At 38.3% G+C, this 20,533-nt stretch overlaps 1 protein-coding gene across 7 annotated transcripts in view; it reads right to left on the reverse strand.

The window, feature by feature from the left end:
• Positions 1 to 6,762: 6,762 nt before the first annotated feature.
• BICRAL (BRD4 interacting chromatin remodeling complex associated protein like) overlaps positions 6,763 to 20,533 on the reverse strand; it is a 110,602-nt gene continuing 96,831 nt past the window's right edge. For 5 of the 7 annotated variants that reach the window (XM_031964831.1, XM_012549088.3, XM_031964832.1 and 2 more), the window contains one exon: positions 8,971 to 12,874. In XM_031964831.1, the coding sequence (XP_031820691.1) occupies positions 12,078 to 12,874 (797 nt within the window). In that variant the 3' untranslated portion in view covers positions 8,971 to 12,077. Of the gene's footprint in view, positions 7,034 to 8,970; positions 12,875 to 15,127; positions 19,155 to 20,533 lie in introns of those variants that run through there. The other 2 variants (XM_031964837.1, XM_031964836.1) reach the window with 2 other exon arrangements.

Consider the following 20,533-nt stretch of genomic DNA (forward strand, 5'->3'; position numbering starts at 1 on the left):
TTTAAAAAGCCACCTTCTTAAGTATTTCTCTTTAGTACTTTAAAAATAAAATTCAGTTTTATTTTATTTTCAGTTCTTCTTCCCCATCCTTCTCCCATCTATTAAGAATGCAAGAAAACAAAAAATTTTGCTTTTATTCAGTCATTTTTCAGTTGTGCCTGACTCTTCATAACCCTATTTGGGGTTTTCTTGGTGAAGATACTGACACAATTTGCCATTTCCTTCTGCAGTTCATTTTACAGATAAGGAAACTGAAGCAAATGGTTTTGTTGTGACTTGCCCAGGGTCACGAAGCTAGTAACTGACTGAGACCAGATTTGAAATCAGGAAGAGGAATCTTCCTGACTCCAAGCTTGGCATTCTATCCATTGTGCCATCCAGTTGCTCTTACAAATATAGGCATAAAAAAAATTCCCACATATCCAAAAAGAAGAAAGAGAAGAAAATATGCTTCAATTTGTAATGATTCTATCAACTGTAGATAGTATGTTTCAACATCAGTCCTTAGGAATTGTGATTAGATTTGGTAATTAAGAGATCACTGGTAATTTTGAAGTGAATAGATTTAGGTGGAGAGTGAGGTCAGAAGCCAGATCACAGTTTAGAAGTGAGAGGATAGGAATTAATTTGAGAAGGGAAGAAGAAATACAGAATGTTAGTGCTGATGGTACAATGTAGAGAGGGTTTTTTTTCTTTTTTAAGGATAGAGGATATGTGTAGTTTGTAGACATTAGGAAGGAACCATCAATATTTAGGAAGAGACTGAAGATTAGAGAGCTGTTAAAAGGTAAGCCATTTGCTAAAGATGGAATGGAATGGGATTAAGGTAGAGGTAGAAAAGCTGGCATTGGCAAGAAGAAAGATGACGTATTTAAGAATGTAGTGGAAAATGATGTAGGGATGAGATTATGGCAGAAGACAGAACTCAAAAGGATAACCTCAGTTTTCTAAATGAAACACATACACACACACACACTCTTAGGAGAGAGGCTGAAAATAAAAAAGGAGGTTTGAAACAGTTGCCATTGTGAGGATAGAGAATAACTGAATAGAAGAAATGTCTAGTTGAACTAAATTAGATAATATAAATTTCTAGTGAACCCAGTTTAACAAGGTTTCCTGTTTCCTTCAACATCACTCAGTCTCAGGAGTTGGGAGTCATATGACCTGAGAGATTGTGTTGGCCAGACCAATGGAAAGGCAGTAGTAGGGACAAGGTGACCTTATTATGGAATACTCAGAGTAATCAGTGTTGTCCATATATAGGAACACATAATCAAAATCTTAAAGGACACATGTTTTAACCAGCCATTGCCCAGGCTGGTCACAACAGTTTATATAAATATCATCTATTATTTGATAGAAACTATTATTTCTTTGCTTCCAGATCAGTGTGGAAATGCTATTTCCCTTTTGATCTGCTTGGCTGTTCCATGGTCATCTTCCATATTCCCTTTTTTTGGCTCCCTACATTTGCTACCACAAATCTTTCCCTGCTCCTACAACCCCATTTGAAAATCTCTGATCCTCTAGCTAATCAGAACACAGTAATCATCATTATATCGGCTGGTAAGAACTTTGTCTCTTGCTCAGTGAAGGCCATCCCAAGGCTCTAGCTATTTGTCTCCAAGGTGGATGCCAGAAGCCAGAGGAAATGATGGATGGCTCCTCCCCAAACGGTGGTCCATTTCAATAAGCATCTTTCAACACTCTCATGCCTGAAACCCTATAACAATTATAGTTTATGTCAATGGAAGCTATATATACCGTGGCTTTCCCAAGATGGAACTGATTTAAAAAAAAAAAAAAACAAAACCAAAGTATACTTCTAGCAAAGTATATTTCTTATCAAAGTGAGTTCTCTTCTATCCAATTAAACTTTTGGACTGGAAGGCATGGTTATCATGTCCATGCTCCTCAGTTTAGGAACACAGTGTCTTCTGTTTCTTTCATTAGTGTAGTCTTCTCCCAAGTAGACTAAGCCCCATGAGAACAAGGCAGTAGGGCTCACACTTCTTTGTCTCCAACCAAAAGATTAGCCCAGAGTTGGGCATTCAGTACCTCTCTGTTGATTCAGTTTGATTTGTTGTGTGAATGTGGAATATCCATTTAATATAGAAAGGCTGCATTAGACCAAAAACTCCTTGGAAACAGAAGTCTTAGCTATCTCCTCATCTCCATCTTCTCCATAGTGCCTTATACAAGGTAGTGGTTTGATTGAATTGACACCTGGAGGGTAGGGGTTGTGTTTGTTATGAAAGTCAAATATCTAAACAGACATTAGCATCATCATTACTGGTCAGAGTTGGAAAGGACCTTAGAATGGAAAGATGCCCAACCTCATGTTTTATAAATGCGTTAACTGAGAGCCAGAGCAGAAAATGAGATGCCCATGGTTACATAGTTGGTGGAAGAGGTTGGATTAGAGACCAGGTTTGCTGGCATTGGCTACATGGACTTGCTGATCTTGACTCAGCATCTAGGCTCCGTGCAAAGTAATAAAGATGAAGTTCTAGTTGTAATAGAAGTGGTTCTCAAATCCCTAATTTTCCACTTACTAGCTGTGTATTTTGGGGGCAAGTCACTAATTTTCTCTAAGACTCAGGTTCATCCTCTGTAAAAATGAGCAGACTAGACAGGATGAGTACTAATGGGGCTTTCCACATCTGACATTCAATAAACTGATAAGATCATGAATGCTTAATGTATTAAACACTTAACACTCACCTAATATGACAGTTGTTGGTTGCCTTCTGTTGTCTCCTTTGGCTTCTTTTTGCCACCAGATGGTGCTATGAGAATATATATATTTTTTAAACCAAAAAGTCATCAGGGCTCAGAATCCAGAGCAAGACTGACCATTTAATGAATCTATGGAAACACTCACTGGCAAAATCAATCATCAAATACTATGTGCGTAACACAGTGTTGGTCTCTGAAAGGGCCAGGGGAGAAGAATATTAAGAATCAGTCAGTGAACAATCATTTATTAAGAGCCTGTGATATGCTAGACATGTAACAAACTGCATTCTTGGCTTCAAGAAACTTATACTCCAAAGAATTCTATTATTTTTAATATGTCTTCATAAAATAATATTTGCTGGCATTTATATAGCACCTTAAGGTTTTCAAAGCACCTTAAAAATAATCTCATTTGATCATCACAATTTTGGGAGGTAGAGGCTATTATTATCTCCACTTTACAGATGAGGAAACTGAGGCAAATAGAGGTTAATTTGCCCAGGGTTACACAGCTAGTAAAGGTCAAAGGTAGGATTTTAACTCAAGTCCTCCTGGCCTCCAAGCTCAGTGCTCTATCTACTGTACTTCCTAGCTGTTTCTGTTGCCCCATCCCCTTAATTCCTCTAGTTATCCTGTGGTTCAGATCTGACCTGTCCCAATGATGTGACTTGTCATTTTTGTGACATTCCAAACAATCTGGGGCTGATAACATTTTGGGTCATTCTCTAATGGTTCCTGGATTCTATGTCAAAGAAATAATCCCCCCAAGCCAAATAAGTTGTCTGTGGAACACCTGCTCTTTGGGAATATCTCAAGCACTGCCCCTTCTTCTTTTTCTATCATTAACTCCAAATTATCACAATCTCCTATGTACTTCTTCCCAGGTACCTTCAAAGTATCTTAGATAGGCTTAAGAGTCAAGCTGGAAGCCAAGATATGGATGCAAATTCTGACTCTATTTACTAGTTCAATAATCTTTGGTGAATGATTTTAATTCTGAATGTGTTTCCTTATCCATAAAATGGGCTAATAAATTTGGATCTGGAAGAGACCTTATCCCGCAGGCTAGTCCTCTCATGCAGTGGCCAAAGGACTAAGCCAAGGGGGGGAGGTAGGTTAATCAAAGCTGTACACATAGTAAATAGCAGAGCTGAGTAACCCAAGCCCCCTGACTCCAAATCCATTAAGCCACTCCATTTCCTAAGCAGAACTCTTGAGAGGAAATGCTTTGTAAATCCTAAAAGGCTATAAAAATGTGAGCTGCTATTATGTATAAGCCATCTTGAGGACCTGCTGGGGGTGACAGCAGGTACAATATGATAGGAGGAAATCAAAGAAGTGACAAAGATGGGAGTTTAATTAGGGAGGGTCTGGAGCTATTATGGAGTGGTTTTAAGCCTGCAGGAGACAGTGGTATTCAGAGAATGCGCTTGATCTTCACCGGTCACTGCCTATCCACATTCATCCACTTGTGCCCGTTCCCTACACCATTCCCAAGGAATAGTTGGATTTCACATAGGTAGGATGCAGCGTAGCCTGGTAACCTTCGATACAGATTGGCCCTGTAACCCTGGGAGACACATTGAATCTCCTAGCTGATGGTGTGGGCCTGTGGCCTCCAAAGTGGGCAACGTGGCAAGGCCTGGAGGGGTCATAAACCAGTGCTGGGTGGAAGTGTGGGAAAATGTGATTGTGTTCATTTTTTGGATTTGTTTCCAGCACAACCATACCTATTTACCCTTATCCCCCAATACTCCTAGGCTCTACCACTTTCCTTTGCTATGAGGTTTCTCAGCTGAACACATTCTGAGCCCCAAGTTCATTCATAACATAAATGTAGTTCATTCACTCACAGCAACAGATATTCGGATGCCACTGAGAAAATTCCCCTTTTTCTCAAAGATTACTGCATGGCTTTAGTATGTGCTCCTTTAGAGGGAGGGGTCTCCAAACAGGACAGTGGAAGAATAAGAGTTCTGTCATGCTCACCCTCACCTTCCCCCCTTTTTGTTTTGGATGGGACAGAGTGATTTGCCCAGGAAGAACAGCCTTAAGATCTGCATTGCATCACTCTCATTTCTCCCCCCAAACCTCCCCCATCTTCCAAAGTTCCTGGCCTAGGTTCACAGCCCAGTGTCATCTCTGACACCTAATTCTTCATCCCACATTTCCAACCTGTTGCTGATCTTGTCATATCTTCCCCTACACTACCTCTTGGATCTGTTCCCTTCTCTCTACATGCAGAATTCACACCTCATCAAGTCCTTGGACTACTGCAATAGTCCCCTAATTGATCTCTGCCTCTTGCCCTTCTCGTCATCTTCCACACAGTTGCCAAAGTGATCTTCCTAAAGCATGGGTAGGAGTATGTCAATCCCCCACACAGGAAAATTCTAGTGGCTCCCTATTGAGTCTAGGATTTAACAGATTTCATTTTTATCTCATCCTCTTTCAATTTCTATTTCTATGTACATTTTATAATGCACACCATTATTAACCACAGTAGTATGTGTATATGATTTTCAAACAAGTAAATTACTCATTATTTGGAGTGTACATGTAAAAAACTTTTTACTGAAGAGGAATGAACCAAAAAATTGGAAACCAGCCCACTTACACACTAAGCTGTGGAGGGCTTCCTGAGCCATACTGGGAAAGGATCTTTTCTCACAGGAAGATCTCTACACCAATGAAGTCATAGGCCTATATTAAAAATTAAACAAACAAAACCAAGGAAGGGGAGCAACCATACAGAATGTAGAGGTAAATGAATCAAGAATTTGCCAATCACCCTAGGCTTTAGAGTCGGCAGTGGCTACAGAAATCATTTTAGTCCAACTCTTGCATTTTCTAGATGAAGAAACAGGCCTTCTAAAGTAACATTTCCAAAGTTGCAGCAGGGCTAGCAGCCAGACTCAGATGCTCTGAAGAGAAATCCGGGGATTCCTCTGTCATATAATGAGCTTTGTTTTGTCCTAATGTAAAACTGAAGTCTAAGTAAGGAGGAGCTGGAAGGAAAAGAAGGAAAGGAGAGGAAAAAAGAAGGGAGAGAGGGAGAAAGAAAAGAGAGGAAAAGGAAGAGAGGGGAAAGGAAAAAGGAAAGGAAGAGACACAAAAGAATAGAGGAGAGGGAGGGAGGACAAGGAAGGAGGAGGAAGAAGAAGAGGAAAAAGAGGGAAGGAGAGGAACAGAGACAGGGAGAGAGGCAGGGAGAGTCTGAGGGCTGATAAGAAATGTGGCAACCCCATAATAATCAAAATGTAAAAATGCTGGGGTTTTTTGTTTTTTTGTTTTGGCAAGGCAATTAGGGTTAAGTGTCTTGCCCAAGGTCACACAGCTAGGATATGTTTTGGGTCTGAGGCTGCATTTGAACTCCTGTCTCTAGGGCTGATGCTCTATCAACAAGGCTGCTGGTTTTGAAGAGAACCTGGGTTTGCATCGTGGCACCATGTCCTGCCGCTGTATCCCTTGGCAAGTTACAACCTGTTTGAGCCTGGCTGTTCATTGTAAAATGGGGAGACTGTTCTGGATGATTCCCCAAATCCCTCTGATTCTATCTACATTTATGATCCATGTACACATATGAAGACTAGGAAGGGGGCTGGAAAGTAAACTTGTGTGAAACAGGGAGACCTGAGGAAAAATAAAACTGCTTGCTCTAAATTATTCCAGAATTACCTCATCCAGCACTTTAGACTCTCCAAACTTCTTTCACATCTAGAATCTCACTTTACAAAAATCCTGAGAGATGGAGGACATCTGCCCATTTACCTTCTTTGTGTCCACTTTAGAGGTAGGGAACAGGCTTATTAGTAAGGTTAAGTGACAAGAACCAGACAATGACAGAAATTACCCTAGAATTCAGGCTGACAGAGCCCAGTCCATGCCTCTTCTTCCCCCGTCACCTTGCTTCCTGCACATCCGGAATTTTGTTTCTAGGGCCCCTTTTTCTTTCTTTCTTTTTTTTTTTTTTTTTTCAGATTTTGTTGTACCAAAGGTAACTGTTAATTAGATTAAGACCTCTTAATGAGAGAAATTTGAGAGCATGTTATTTATATCACAAGGTATAGGTTGCTTTATGCAATCAATAGGTTCCTGAAATATTTGTGCAAATTGAATTATATATACCCGGTGACTTACATAATTCCAGAGATTCTTTTTTGGAAATGGAGTCAAGGGCCTTGGTGTGGGGACATAGGGGAGCAGCTCACTCCGGGGTGGCTGTCCAGGAAGATTCCACCATGGTCCATTCTCTTCTCTCCTGTGATCCAGGTCCCCAAGTGCCCTCCATCTGCAAATGAATATTCAAGTGATCCTGTTATCACCAAAGAGATCACATAGCTGGGTTGGAACAAGGCCGGGCTAAAGACACTCTAGTTTGGCAGAGCAGAAGTCCTGGTGAAGACATGGCTTGATTGGGTCCATCTTCTTGACCCATTTTGAAGGTATTTTGTCCTCCTCTCTTTCCCTTATTTATAAAATTGTAAGGTATAGAGCTCAGCTCCCAAATCACAGGGAGGAAACTCCAGGATATGAATATAGGCCTTCTGACTCCAAATTTACATTCTCTTTCCCTTTCATTGCTCTCACTACACTGGATGACTGACTACTAACTAGTTCCACATTCCTAGAATTTAGTTTTCTGAACTCAGGTTCTAGATCATTTAAAAAACAGGAACCAAAAAATGAATCCCTGTCCAAAAATTAAAAGCACTAAAACCCAAGTCTGAGCTCAGTTGGTCTCCTACTTTTCTGGAAACATCACACACATACACACAAAAGCCTTTAGTGATGACAAAACTTACTTCTAGATAAAGCCTCAGAAATAAAGATTTGGCCCTTTTCTCAGAGTTCCACAAGGTGACTTCATTCACAGATTCACATAACATGATTTGTAGAAGAAAATGGCAAACCTCTCTAGTATCTTTGCAAGAAAACCTTGAATAGGGTCCCAAATGGAGTTGGACATCACTGAAAATGACTGACCAAAATATTTCAAATAATGAGAGGTGTAGTTACATATGACTTGCAGCAAACACACTGTGTGGCCAGGTCCTTGAAGTAGAGATTAGTGAGGGGCCATTCTGGTGTTACAATTACTTAATTGTAAGTTAGCAGAATCAATGTTAAAAAAAAAAAATTAAAATAATTTAGCAAGGAGTCTCAATCAAATTCCTGTATAATGTATACTGATGATTTTCTGCTAAGTCTTTAATTTCTACTTTTAATTTTCCAAATTTAATTTCCAAATGAGTGTGTGTGTGTGTAAGGGGTGAGTGTGAATAAACTAAGTTAAAGACATTATTTAACTTTTAACTTCTGGAGAAAAATTCAGCCAAAGACACCAGTATACTGTTCCCGTAAATATAACATTTGTTGGGCATCATAATTGTTAAAAGGCTACCAAGCTGTTTGGGAGATAAGGGGACGGGTCAATGGTTATACAGAATGACACAAGGCTGATTTTATATCTGATGATAAGCTTTTTCTCAGTACATTTCAACCAAACAAATCCTGAATGAAATAAATCAGGCCATCATCTTAATTTTGTCAATTAATTATCCCAAAGGAGAGTCCTACTTTTTTTTTTTTTTAAACTTTACCTTTCTCCTCATTTTGGGGGTAACTTGGGGCATAGAGTAGACACATAATATTTGCAGATCTGGTGAATTGATCAAAACCAGATGGGGAAGAATTTCCTGATGATTTCCATGAACATCTTTCTGTTCCACTGTGACAATTCTCTTTTTTCCTGATTGTCCTTGCTTCAACTATTTCTTCACTTGAAGGACAGCATGGTATAAAAAACACTGAACTTTGACAGGAGATCTGACTCCATGGATCTCAGTTTCCTTAGTTTTCTTATAAGGATAATGACCCTTTGTACTACCTGCCTTCACAGTTCCTTATTGGGAAGAAAATACTTTATAAACCTTCATAAGTCAGCTACACTTAAAATTGTCTGCTGAAGACAAAGTTTTGTGTGGAGATGAGGGTCAGCGGTGATTATGGCTAAACTTTCTGAATAACCAGGCTTTTTCCCTATTTGTTTGCCAAAGTTTACCTATAAAACTTTATCCTCTCACTTACCAGTAATAATGATGTAGTAAAACAGAATTCCCACTCCCAATGAACACTTTTTTGAGGGAGTATGAATGGAAGAGAAGCAGGCTAAGGGGGAAATGTAGCCATTCTCATTTATAAAATCAAGACAATCACAGTTACACATTTTCCCAAATCTTTGGCTGTATTGCAATGGTTGGTTCATTTTTGTAATCTCCAACTAAACATTTCCTAACCATGGATTAACAATATAGTTACTGACTGGTTTCTTTTAACAGTATTTATCCAACATAACAAAATAAACTGCAATTTGTTATACTTTTTTTTTTTTTACAAAACATTTTATAAATATTTTTACAAAATGTATACAAAGCAATTTCAAGTGAGACATACTATACAAATGAAGGTATTTAAGCAAATAAAGTCCATACCACACTGACAATAAGGGACACATCCTCTTGAAGTCAAGTCAGTCTGTAAGGCCTCCCTAATCTAACAAATTGTACTAAATTCTTCAGAGTTAAAATATTTTTTTTCGTAATTGCCAGTTCAAAATTTGCTTTAACTTTAGGCAGTATTTAAGGGACACGGAAAATCAAATGCTTAATAACAAATTCACATTTTCCACAACAACAACAACAACAAAAAGAAAATGATTTTTGTTACGGAATACAAGTAGTCCTAAAACTTAGGTTAGATTAATGAACCTGAACAATATTAGCCATCCAAGGCTGGTTTCATTTAACCTGTTCCAGAAGGTGTTCAACACATGAGAGCTCTGTGTGTGTGTATGTATGTGTGTGTGTGTGTGTGTGTGTGTGTGTGTATGTGTTATAGTGTACGTGTCTCTGTGTATGTCTGTGGGTAACCTAATCCGACAAGAGTAAAATACATTTTGTAATCTTCGTCATTATCAAGAATCCTTTGTCCATAAAAAGTAAACTTACATATAGGACACAAACATTTACAAGGTTCATTTTGGTAAATTAAGCTCTCCATATGCTAGACAAATATTAGGGCTTTTAAACCCTATAAAAGACAAAATATGGAGCAGCTGGGGTCAGGGTAGAGAAGGAAGGAAAGATGGTTCATAGGCATGAAATCCATCTTCTCACTCAAGAACGCCACCCTACTGGCTTCTCTGTATGTAGGCCTACAGTAAAAGTCCTGATGGAAATAAAGGTAGCCTAATTCCTAAGAGGAGTTTGAGAACTTGTAGGCTTGGAGTGGGGTGAGGTGAGAGGGGGTCTTATGATAATGGTGCCCAAACAGAAATTTCAAACTGGCAATGTACCAACTCAGTCTAATATGTTACATTGGTGAGGTCTGGGGAATGTTGAGCTGTGACAATTCACATCCTGGATATTGGCACAAATTAGTAAAAATGGCAATCCTTTAACAGCCTAGATCTTCTGGTTTCTAGTTTTATGGTGAGGAGGAAGGGATGCAGAAAGGGGGCAAATAGCCCATCGAGTCTATGAGGACTACCTTTATCACAGGTTAATTAAAACAGAGGAGGAGAGAAGGTAAGAGAAGAGCAGTTTCTCTCTTCCCCATTAAGTGTAAGTTGCTGCTCTTTTAAATGGTCAGAGACCTTATTTTCTCTTTTCAGGTCACTCTAAAAAATAAAACACCCAGCATGAGAGTAATGGGTGGCCTCTGCCCCAGAGAGAATCTGAAACAGGTCTGGAATCTTGGCAACAAATGATAAAGTAAAGGCTAAAGGATACACATGTCAAGAGAAAGAAATAGGCAATAAGAGGGAAAGAAAGACATGAGATAAAAGAGGGAGAGTGCACTGCTGTCATCATAAAAGGTTTCTGGTTTTGAACTAGCATATATACATATATGCATGTATGTGTGTATATTTTATATATATATATATATATATATATGAATTTTTTTTCATACAGTTGTTCAGCAACAATTGAGAAACTGATGGATACAACAGCATTAAGGACAAAAATAACAAAAGTGGCATGCTCTGAGGAAAGGAAATGAGTAAAAAATGAGCTGGAAGGAAAAAAAAATAAATAAAGCAAGAAGAATCTATTATCATCAACATGAACACTGGCCAAGTACAAACCATCAAAGGGCATCCTTTGGCTCTAATTTTTTTTAAAGATCTTTCCTTTCAACAGTGGATTGAGCTGGTTTACTTTGGTCTTTATGTATTTTGGTAATTGTAATTGCTACTTGGGGCAACTAATATTTTTGACAGTTAACAATCATAAACAAAGCTAAAGTCCCCTTAAAAAGTATAAATTAAAACATTATAACACTGTTTTCAAATGAAAGTGCATTTTGACACTTAGTGGGGTTGGTTTTCAAAATAAAATCAAAGAAACCCAAACAAACAAAAACATACCACATCATAAAGATTTAGTTTGACTATATCCAATTATAAAATGCAAAACTTTTTCTTCTCAATAGTTAACATATATGCATTTAAATATATACACATATATAATAATCATGGCTCTATCATGGCCTCCCTCCCCTGTACACTTTGCCACTTAAAGAGTCTAAGCTCGCATTATTAATTCAAGTCATGCTATTGTGACTAAAGACAGAGCATAACTTAAATGAAATTCACCAGATACAGACATACCATAAAACAGGAAGTTTTGTTCCAGGTGCCCTAAAAAAGGGCTTGGATGATGGAGGGAGCCCTGCAATGCCCTGCTGCTCCTGTTCAGGTTTCCCAGGCCAAAGCATGGGGATTTTCAGCCAGAGAGCTAGCTGCTGCTGCTGCTTCAAGGTGGCCTTTAGGTCTGAGGCTATGGAGTTGCTCTTTCCCTCTCCCCCAAAAACAAAACTCTCAAACAGGGATATGGATTGGGACTGAAAAACAAAAGCAGCTTCTATTGGTCTTGTTGGACTTTTTTTTTTTTTAAATAAGTATTTTTTCATATGATGTGTGATTGTCAGCATTTTACTTCGGGCCTAATGGACTGTGATCTCATTGAGTTACAGTGTTTTTTTTTTTTTTTTTCTTTTGTTTTTTTTTTTTTTTAAACAAAACAAAACAAAAATGACCATAAGCACTATCCTAACACTTGAGATGTGTAGGGCCTATGAGACTGCTTTCTAACAAGGATGAGCTTTACTGGGTATCTCCCTGTAACCACAAGTATTGCTTTCAAACACAGAATAAGATTGAGTTTAAAAGGGTGACCTGTGATGAAAGATCAGGCTGGTTGGAGTTAGGGGATGCTTTCCATTGGTTCTTGCTAGAAGAGAACGTTAACTTGCCCAGGGGACTGCTTCTATTAACACTCGAGAATACTATTTACAGCTGCTTCTAAAATGGAATCAGTTTCTACACCACCTTCACTGGGGTCCGGCATGAACCTTTCCAGGCAATTTTCTGGCGATGCCATTGGGGAAAAGTTGGGGAAATCTAATTCGATGGAACCACTGCCAGCCATGTCAGTTTGGAGATGTCTCCCGGGTTTTTTGAGTTCCAAGATGCTTTTGAATGTCGTTTCTAAACTCTTAGTGAGTTGGAGATCTGGTTGGGGTTCACCTGATCCTTTCATGATGTCTGTGTGTAGAACCTCATTCTTTGGAGAATTCCGCAGAGTTTTGTCTTGAAGGGAATTGTTACATGTCCCCTCTGAGTGAGGTTCAATAGTATTACTTGATCGCTGGCTGTCCGTACCGTGATCTAGTCTGGATGAAGTTTTCAGGGGGCCTTCAGAGCCTGGAGAGCACTCTGTCCCCCTAGCAGAGTCTCTCCTGACTACCTTCTCTTCAGTTGTGCCCCCAAACTGAATTGTACCTGCCTTGTCAAATTTTAGGGCTTTGCCAAGGCATTCTGTTTTTTTAGAAATATTCCCTCCTGGGGAGACCATAATGTGGTTAGGCACTGTATGAGGCTGGTCATCATTTGCTGGTTCTGCCATGCCTAGTTTGGCTCGGTCTCTGCTTTGTACCTTGGCGGTCACTGCCAGGTTCAGAGAACTTGATGCTTTGTTGCCAGGCTGGTCACTCCTGCCAAACTGTGTCTCTTCTGTAGCTTTATCTAGTTGTTTGGAGGAACAACAGAAATCGGCCTGATAACCATCTGGAAGTAGGAAAAAACATACCTGAGTCTATAGCTTTTGTGTATGAAAGACATTTAGTGAATGGACAAGACAGGAGGAGCCAAATGAGTAGAAGGTGGGTGAGTAAGATGAAAAGGGTGAACACATATCAGACTCTATTATATTACTTCCTATTCTTTGAGCGGGTCTGGTTAGCAAACTGAGAATATTCAGAAGCTTCATGTCTAGACTGGTAAACCAAACAGCAGGTTTTGGTAGGCACCAACTTGGAAACTTGGACCTCTCTTGGAATGTGGTGGCTTGAAGAAATGTGGGTCAATTAGTTGGGCAAAAGCCCTCCCCAAGCCTGGTCACTCAGCTGGGTTTTTTTTTTTTTTGTCTTCCCCCTCCCCCACTTTTGGGAAAAAGTCTAAAAATATCTTAGAAAATAGGCATCAGGCCTGGAATGGTTTTCCCTTTACAAGGTACAAGCAGCTTGAATTAGGTCATGAAGAATACCTACTTTTCCCCCCCAAAAGTGATGGAACTTCAAGAAATCTGCACATATAGACAACAGCAAATCTAGTCATGCTTTGTTGAGACTAAAAAAGTGGTCAGCAAGATCATTAAGAAATGCTTTCATCTTAGGACAAGTAGGAGAATTGGATGGAAGGCATGGAGCAGAAACAACTGTATTGAGCAAAGCTAAGAAAGAGTCCACAGGATGGCTGAACTGACCTTGAACTGAAAGATCATGAGGCCTACAGAAGTGTTGCAATGAGACTTTAGGGGAAAAAAAAGAGTTAATTCTTCAGTTAGAAAATGAGAATGTCAAAAGGATACATGATAAAATCCATTAAAAAAAAAACTCAAGAGAATTGTGCATTGTTTTTTATCTGGACCTACAAGTTCATTGCCCTTATTCTCTGCCCAGTTTGTAGATCCTTAAGGACCACCAAACTTTTCCAACTTGCAGCTGAATCCTCTGATTTGTGTTATATTCCACTCCTGGAATAGAAGATCTTGCTTTATCTATTTATATGCACAGCATTTCACACCTAAAATTTGAAGTTGAAGGGAACTCAAGAAGCCACTGAGTCCAATCTCCTCACTTTACAAAGGAGGGACCTGAAGTACAGAGAGGTTAAGGATCCCAGGATCACACAGCTACTAAATAGTGGAGTTGGCATGGGAACTCAAGCCCAATCCTTCCTAAGCATTAATACAGGTGCTTAATAAATGTTCATTCATTCATTCGCTAGTATAGGGAACTCTTGGTAAAAAAAAAAAAAAAAATTCTCTCTACTGTATTATAATCTTAGAGAGGTGTTTTATGGATTCAAGATACGGAAAGACTTAAGCCTGGGAGTGTTCTGCCTCTAACACTACCTTAGGCCTTTAAGAACTGCCTAAATCTTGGAATTCCAGAACTAGAGGGTATATTCTTAATAACAACTACTACTAAGGGACAGGTTCATACAAATATTATCATATTTCCAGTTTCCAGATGAGGAGGTTGAGATCACACAGCTAGGAAATAGCAGGCCTGGCCTCAAACTTGATCCTTCAATTCTCAACATTCTTTCCCCAAGATCATGCTGCTGACCCTGAGGCCCAAAGAGGGAACTTTGGGGAAAATACAACATATCCTTCCCAGTAACAAGTAATAAACATGCAATTTCTTATACAGAGTGCCTCCATAATAGGACAAAAAGACAAAAAAGACTCAGGTTGACTGAAGGTGGGAAAAAAGGAACACAGTGACAAAGGCAAGATGCCAATGTCTAAGAAACAAAGAAAAGCTAGAGAAGAGATGAAAAGGGTGGTAGAAGTTATTGAGACAAATTTGGATTCTTCAGATGATCTTTATGCAGGATGCTTGCCAGGGGTACTGGCAAGAACCAGCCCCTTACTGAATGGGACTAAGTGGGTGACAAAAAGCCTTTTCTAGGAAGAAGGTGAGTGGGTACCAGGAAGCTAGGTAAGCAATGAGAACTGAAAGCAAAACAAGAGTGGAATTAGGCAAAAAATTACCAAGATCCCTCACTGAGCAAGGAGGACAAAAATAAGACCGAAAAATCCCATTCATTATAAAAATATTCACAACAGTATTTTTTGTAGAAGCAAAGAATTATACACAAAGTAGGTGTCCATCAACAAGAAACAGCTGGGGCATCTAGTTGGTGCAGTGGATAGAGCACCAACCCTGAAGTCAGAAAGGCCTGAGTTCAAATCTGGCCTCAGATGCTTAACACTTCCTAGCTGTGTGACCGAGGTAAATCACTTAACCTCAACTGCCTCAGGGGGAAAAAAAGGAAATAGCTAAACAAATTTCAAGCATGTCACTTTAATAGATTATTGTGCCACAAAATAAGACAAACATAAGGAATTCAGTAAAACATGGAACAAATTTGATGCAAAGTAAACTTAAAAAGCAATAGATTAAAAAATACACACACACACACACACACACACACAATTGTTACTATAATGTAAATGAACAGAAAACAAAGTTGAACAACATACATACAATTATGATATAAACCAAACTGTGACTTGGAGAAGTGATAAATAAATATATCTCATCTTATTGCTTTTGTTAAAAGGGGCTGAGACTAGATGGGTGTATAATGCCATATGCATAGTCAGTTAATGAGGTAATATTTTATTTAATTTAGCTTAACAGATTTTTTCCTCTCCTTTGTAACAAGATGATGCTTCTCAGAAACTTGGAGGAGTTGGGGAAAGTGGACAGATTTGGAAATGATTGAGATAAAAACAAAGGGAAAACAATTTTTTTTTTATCTGTACCTTGAGTACCTATTCTCAAGGGTTTGTTGCAAAAATTCACTAAGTTTTAGAGCTGAAAGGGCCTTGGAGATTGCCTCGTCTAACCCTCTTATTATTCAGAGTTTTAAAGAGCATGTTACTGTTAGGATAGCTGAGATTTGATTCCAGTCTTCCAACATAAACTGTTGTACTATGATGTGTTCCTTCTTCATATGTGTGCTCAATAATGCTCAAAAACACTTTGAAAGCATTGCTAGTATTAATCTGTTGCAAATATTTAAGAAAAACCACAAACCATGGCTTAATAAGAACTACAGGCTATTAGCCAGAAAACAAACAAATAGGCAGGCAGAGAGGGAAGAGGAAAGAAAACATATATATTTGCTTTAAGTTTTGCATCTATGGAAAGGATTTTAAACTAAAAATGGAGCACTGAGAAAACTGATCATGACATGCTAATCAAATATTATAAGGTTGGTATACAGAGAAGTGCAAGAAAATTCATGGTAATTCATAGGAGATATAAGCAGAAAGAACATTATCATCTAAAAGTGCCTCCACTTTTTCTACTTAACCCCTTACAATCTTGCTTTCCACCCTGTCATTCCATTGGAAACTATTCTCTAAAGTGACTAATGATCTCTTAGTTGCCAATTCTAATGGCCTTTTCTAAGCCTTATTCTCCTTGACCTTTCTTTAGCCTTTGTCACTGTTGATCACTGTCTCTTTAATATTCTCTTCTTCCTAGGTGTTCAGGATACCATTCTCTCCTGGTTTTCCTCATACTTATGTGATCATTTCTTCTCAGTCTCCTTTGCTGGATCCAGTAGACATCTCAAATTCAATATATCCAAAAAACAACTCATTATCTTTCTCTCTAAAGTCCCTCCTCACCCTTTGTAACTTCCCTATTACTGGAGAGGGTGATGCCATTCTCCCAGTCCTTGAGACTTAGAATCTAGAAGCCATCCTAGGTCCCTCTCTCCCTTAGCCTCCCATATCAAGCTGTTGTCAAACCCTATGGAATATGTCCCCTTCTCTGCACTCTTTTTGCAGTTTCTCATTACCTCGTAACTGGATTATGAAAATAGGCTGCTGGTGGGTATGACTATCTCCAGGTTCTCTCTATTGCAAAATATCCTCCACTCAGACACCAAAGTGATTTTCCTAAAGCATATGTCCAACCACATCACACATTTCTCCTCTCAAACTCTAGTGCCTCTAGAGTTGTCATTTTGAAAGCCCTTCCTAACCTATCCCCTTCCTTCCTTTCCAGTCTTCTCACACTTTATTCCCTAACACATACTCTCTGTTCCAATGACACTGACCTCCTGGCTGTTCCATGAACAATACACTCTTGGCTCTGGCATTTTTCGACCTTTTCTCTATGCCTGGAACACCTGCCTTCCACCTACCCTACCTGACTTCCTGTAAGTCCCAAATAAAATTCTACTTTTCAAAGAAAGCCCTTTTAATTCCAGTGCTTTCCCTCTGTTAATTATTTATCCTCTCTATATATTTGTTTTGTGAATATATTTGTATATATTTGTTTGCAAGTTGTCTTTTCAGCTAGTCTGTAAGCTCCTTAGGGCAGAGAGAGTCTTTTGCCTCTTTTTGTATTCCCAGGAATACAAAACACAGTGCCTGGCACATAATCAGTGCTTGACAAATGTTTATTAGACTGAATAATAAAGCTCATGTCAATTCAATTTCCAGTGTGCAGGAGGTATCACTGGTATCACTGAGTCTTAGCACATGTCAGACTGAAGTACAGCAATGAAAATGATCATTTTCATTCAAAAAGAAGAGAATGAAAGGAACAATGGAGAATATACTGTAAATCAGGCACGTGTATTTTCAAGTGTACATCTACAAACCTGAGTGGGGAAGCATGGTGCATAAAATTTGAATCAAGGAGGGAGCAACAGAAGTGATCCTGATAAGGCAAATAGGCATATGCCTCAGAACACCCCAACAAAGGAAGAAACGGAAAATGAGTTATGGATTGAAGACAATATGGAAGGAAGATACATTTGTGATGGGACCTTTTACATCTTTTCTGGAGACTGGTTTCTGCTAACTGAAGAGTAGCTGGTACGTACCTGCCTTGCTGAAATAGTTAATCTTACAGAGGACAGAGGAAGTGATCAGGAGGTCTGTGGTCAGAATGAATAATTCTGACTTAATAGAAGAGGAAATGGTTGGCAAACTAGTTATGATGAGAAACCTTGGTGACATGTGATGACAGAGGAAGGAAGCTCTGTTCCTGCCAAATATTTTGACGTGTATCTTAGCAGGTGGAAGAGTGGATTCCAGTGTGTTTGGAGAGTGAGGGAGGAGCCCACAGGCTGAGTTCTCAAAGGAGAAGAGCACAGGATTATAGAGCCCACTCTTAAAAAGATATCAGAGGTCTTTGGGACTAATGCCAACATTTAAGATAAAAGAGGAAACTCTGGTCCAGGAAATGACTTGCTCAAGATCACATAGGTAATGAGGCAGGATATGAACTCAGGTCCCCTGACTTCAAAGATAGTACCTTTTCCACTGTCCCATGGTCTCCTTATGACGCGGCTTAAGAGAGATGGAACACACTCAAGAAGATTGCAGTGATGTCAACACAAATGACTCCAAAGGATAAAGAAAAAGGATCTGTCTAAAGAGTTCAATATGACTACAAAGGTTATGACCTTAGATTTTAAAAACATAAGACTAGGCCAAATATAAAAGTGTCATCATTTGGTAAGACCTATCAAGAAGGCTAACATCTCAAATTAACCAATGCTTGCAAAAATGCTTTTTAGTTATGTTGGAAACAAAAATATCCAAAAAGGAATAGGATAGACTATATTTGGGACTGGATGTAGTGATGATATCTGATTACAAGAAGATAACCTTGCTTCTATTTTCCCAATCAAGGACAATAACCTTTAGAATGGGAAAAATTAACAAAAATTGTTAATAGGGAATAGAAACTCAAGATCAGTGGAAGACTGAGAATATCTGCTTGCTCTAAATGATATCAAGTCATTAAGCATAGACAAACTACATCTATAGATGAATTGGTAATCATCTCTTAAAGACTATGGAAAATGAAGAAATGTTATAGGACAATGTTATTCCAATTTTCAAAAGGGTAATAAACTATTACATTATAATTATCTTTATTTCAATTCCTAACAAAATTCTAGAATAAACTGTTAAATGGATGTTCTAGTACTGTACTTTAAAAGGGAAATGTTGATCATTAAAAATTGTCATGTTTAGTTAGAATAAATCTTGCCATTTTCACATAAGGAGCTACATAGTTTAAATACTTTTTTTTAGACTGGTTACTAAACTAGTAGGTCGGAAGAATTTCATAGATATAGCTAGATTTTGGCAAGATTATTTATTTGCTTTTATGTTATGTACCAGATGATAGTACAGTTACGTGCCTATGGAAATGGCTTAACTGATTCCCACAGGGCCCAAAAGTGGTGACGAATGGACTGATGTCAGATTGAAGACGATAGTATTCCATGACTCTAACTCCTACAACAACACCAGATATTAAAATTAACATTTTATATGATTAAACTTTAATTTTTTAAATTAAAAAATGTTAATAGTATTAAAGAAAATCAGCTTTTGTTTCAGGAAGTTTAGAATCCTTAAAAAAACTTTGCAATTTCCTGAAGGCTCTCTTTCCCCTTCCTATTCAATTCTAGGCCAAATGTACTCATGGTCCATTTATAATTTTTGTCCAAGTGTATATACAGTGATAAACAAACACTATAGATTGTAGTATCCAACTGCATTGTAGTATCCAACTGCATTGCATAGTGTAGGCAACAGGTATTCTTTCTCCATTTGGTTTTTCCTGAGTGGATAGTTAGGTCTAATTTTTTTGAGTTACCAATGGACCGAATTTATGGACAACATAACTATATGTTGTCCAAAGGGCAAAGAACAAGTACACAAAAGCTGTGAGTAGCCTGCTACACATCACACAAATAGGAAATTACAAATGAGAAGAGAAATGAAGGATGTCATCAAAAAAGATGGGCTACAGCAAGAACAGGCATTACTGTCTTGACAGTACACATGCTCTGCTGGTATCCTAGCCATGACAAAAAAAGGGGCCAACTAAGTGCACTTTGTGGACCCTGTGGGTAGAACTTATTGGAGGATATAAATAAGAGGAGTACAAGATGAGGTAACTTATGATATGCACTATTAGAGGAAATATCCATATTAAGAAGATCAATGTTTCATTTGAGGTTGAGTCAGCTCTAAAGCAGGACAAAGGCTCTATTCAAGGCTCTGTTCTGTCAACACCTGGTGATGAATTATTTATTTAGCTGGCCAGGGATCTCTCTAGCTAAATGTGAAGGAGTCTATCACTAGAGATGATTTTTTTTGTTTTTGTCATAGGAGATCTTGACAACTACATACAAAGTCAGAGGGGCTATGGATTAGATTTTGATTCAACTTATGGAAAAACTTCCTAAAAACTTCTAAAAATAGATTAGATTAGATTTTGATTCAACTTATAGAAAAACTTCCTAAAAATTTCTAAAAATAGAATGCCTCAAAGTAGTGAATAAAATAAACAAGGAAAGTAACTGAAAGATTGTTTCAACTTTATTTTTTTCCTTCTCTAAGACAGAAAATTTAAACTAATCTATAGGAGTACAAGAGGGCAGAGTAAAAATCTATGCAAGTGACAATGAAATGTTAAGAATGAAAGGAAAGCTCTACCTGGCACAGTTCCTTAACTAATTTTTGAGTTAGTATAGTATTTGAGTGTGGCTAAGAAGTTGGGAATCTTATATATGAAAATAATTTAATCACAAGGGTCAAACAGAATTTTAAAATGAAATTTAAGTTTTAAAGAACACAGAGCTTTCAGGGAAACTGAAAAGGGTGCT

The sequence above is a fragment of the Sarcophilus harrisii genome, chromosome 4 (genome assembly GCF_902635505.1).
Source record: "Sarcophilus harrisii chromosome 4, mSarHar1.11, whole genome shotgun sequence".
Classification (NCBI taxonomy): domain Eukaryota; kingdom Metazoa; phylum Chordata; class Mammalia; order Dasyuromorphia; family Dasyuridae; genus Sarcophilus; species Sarcophilus harrisii.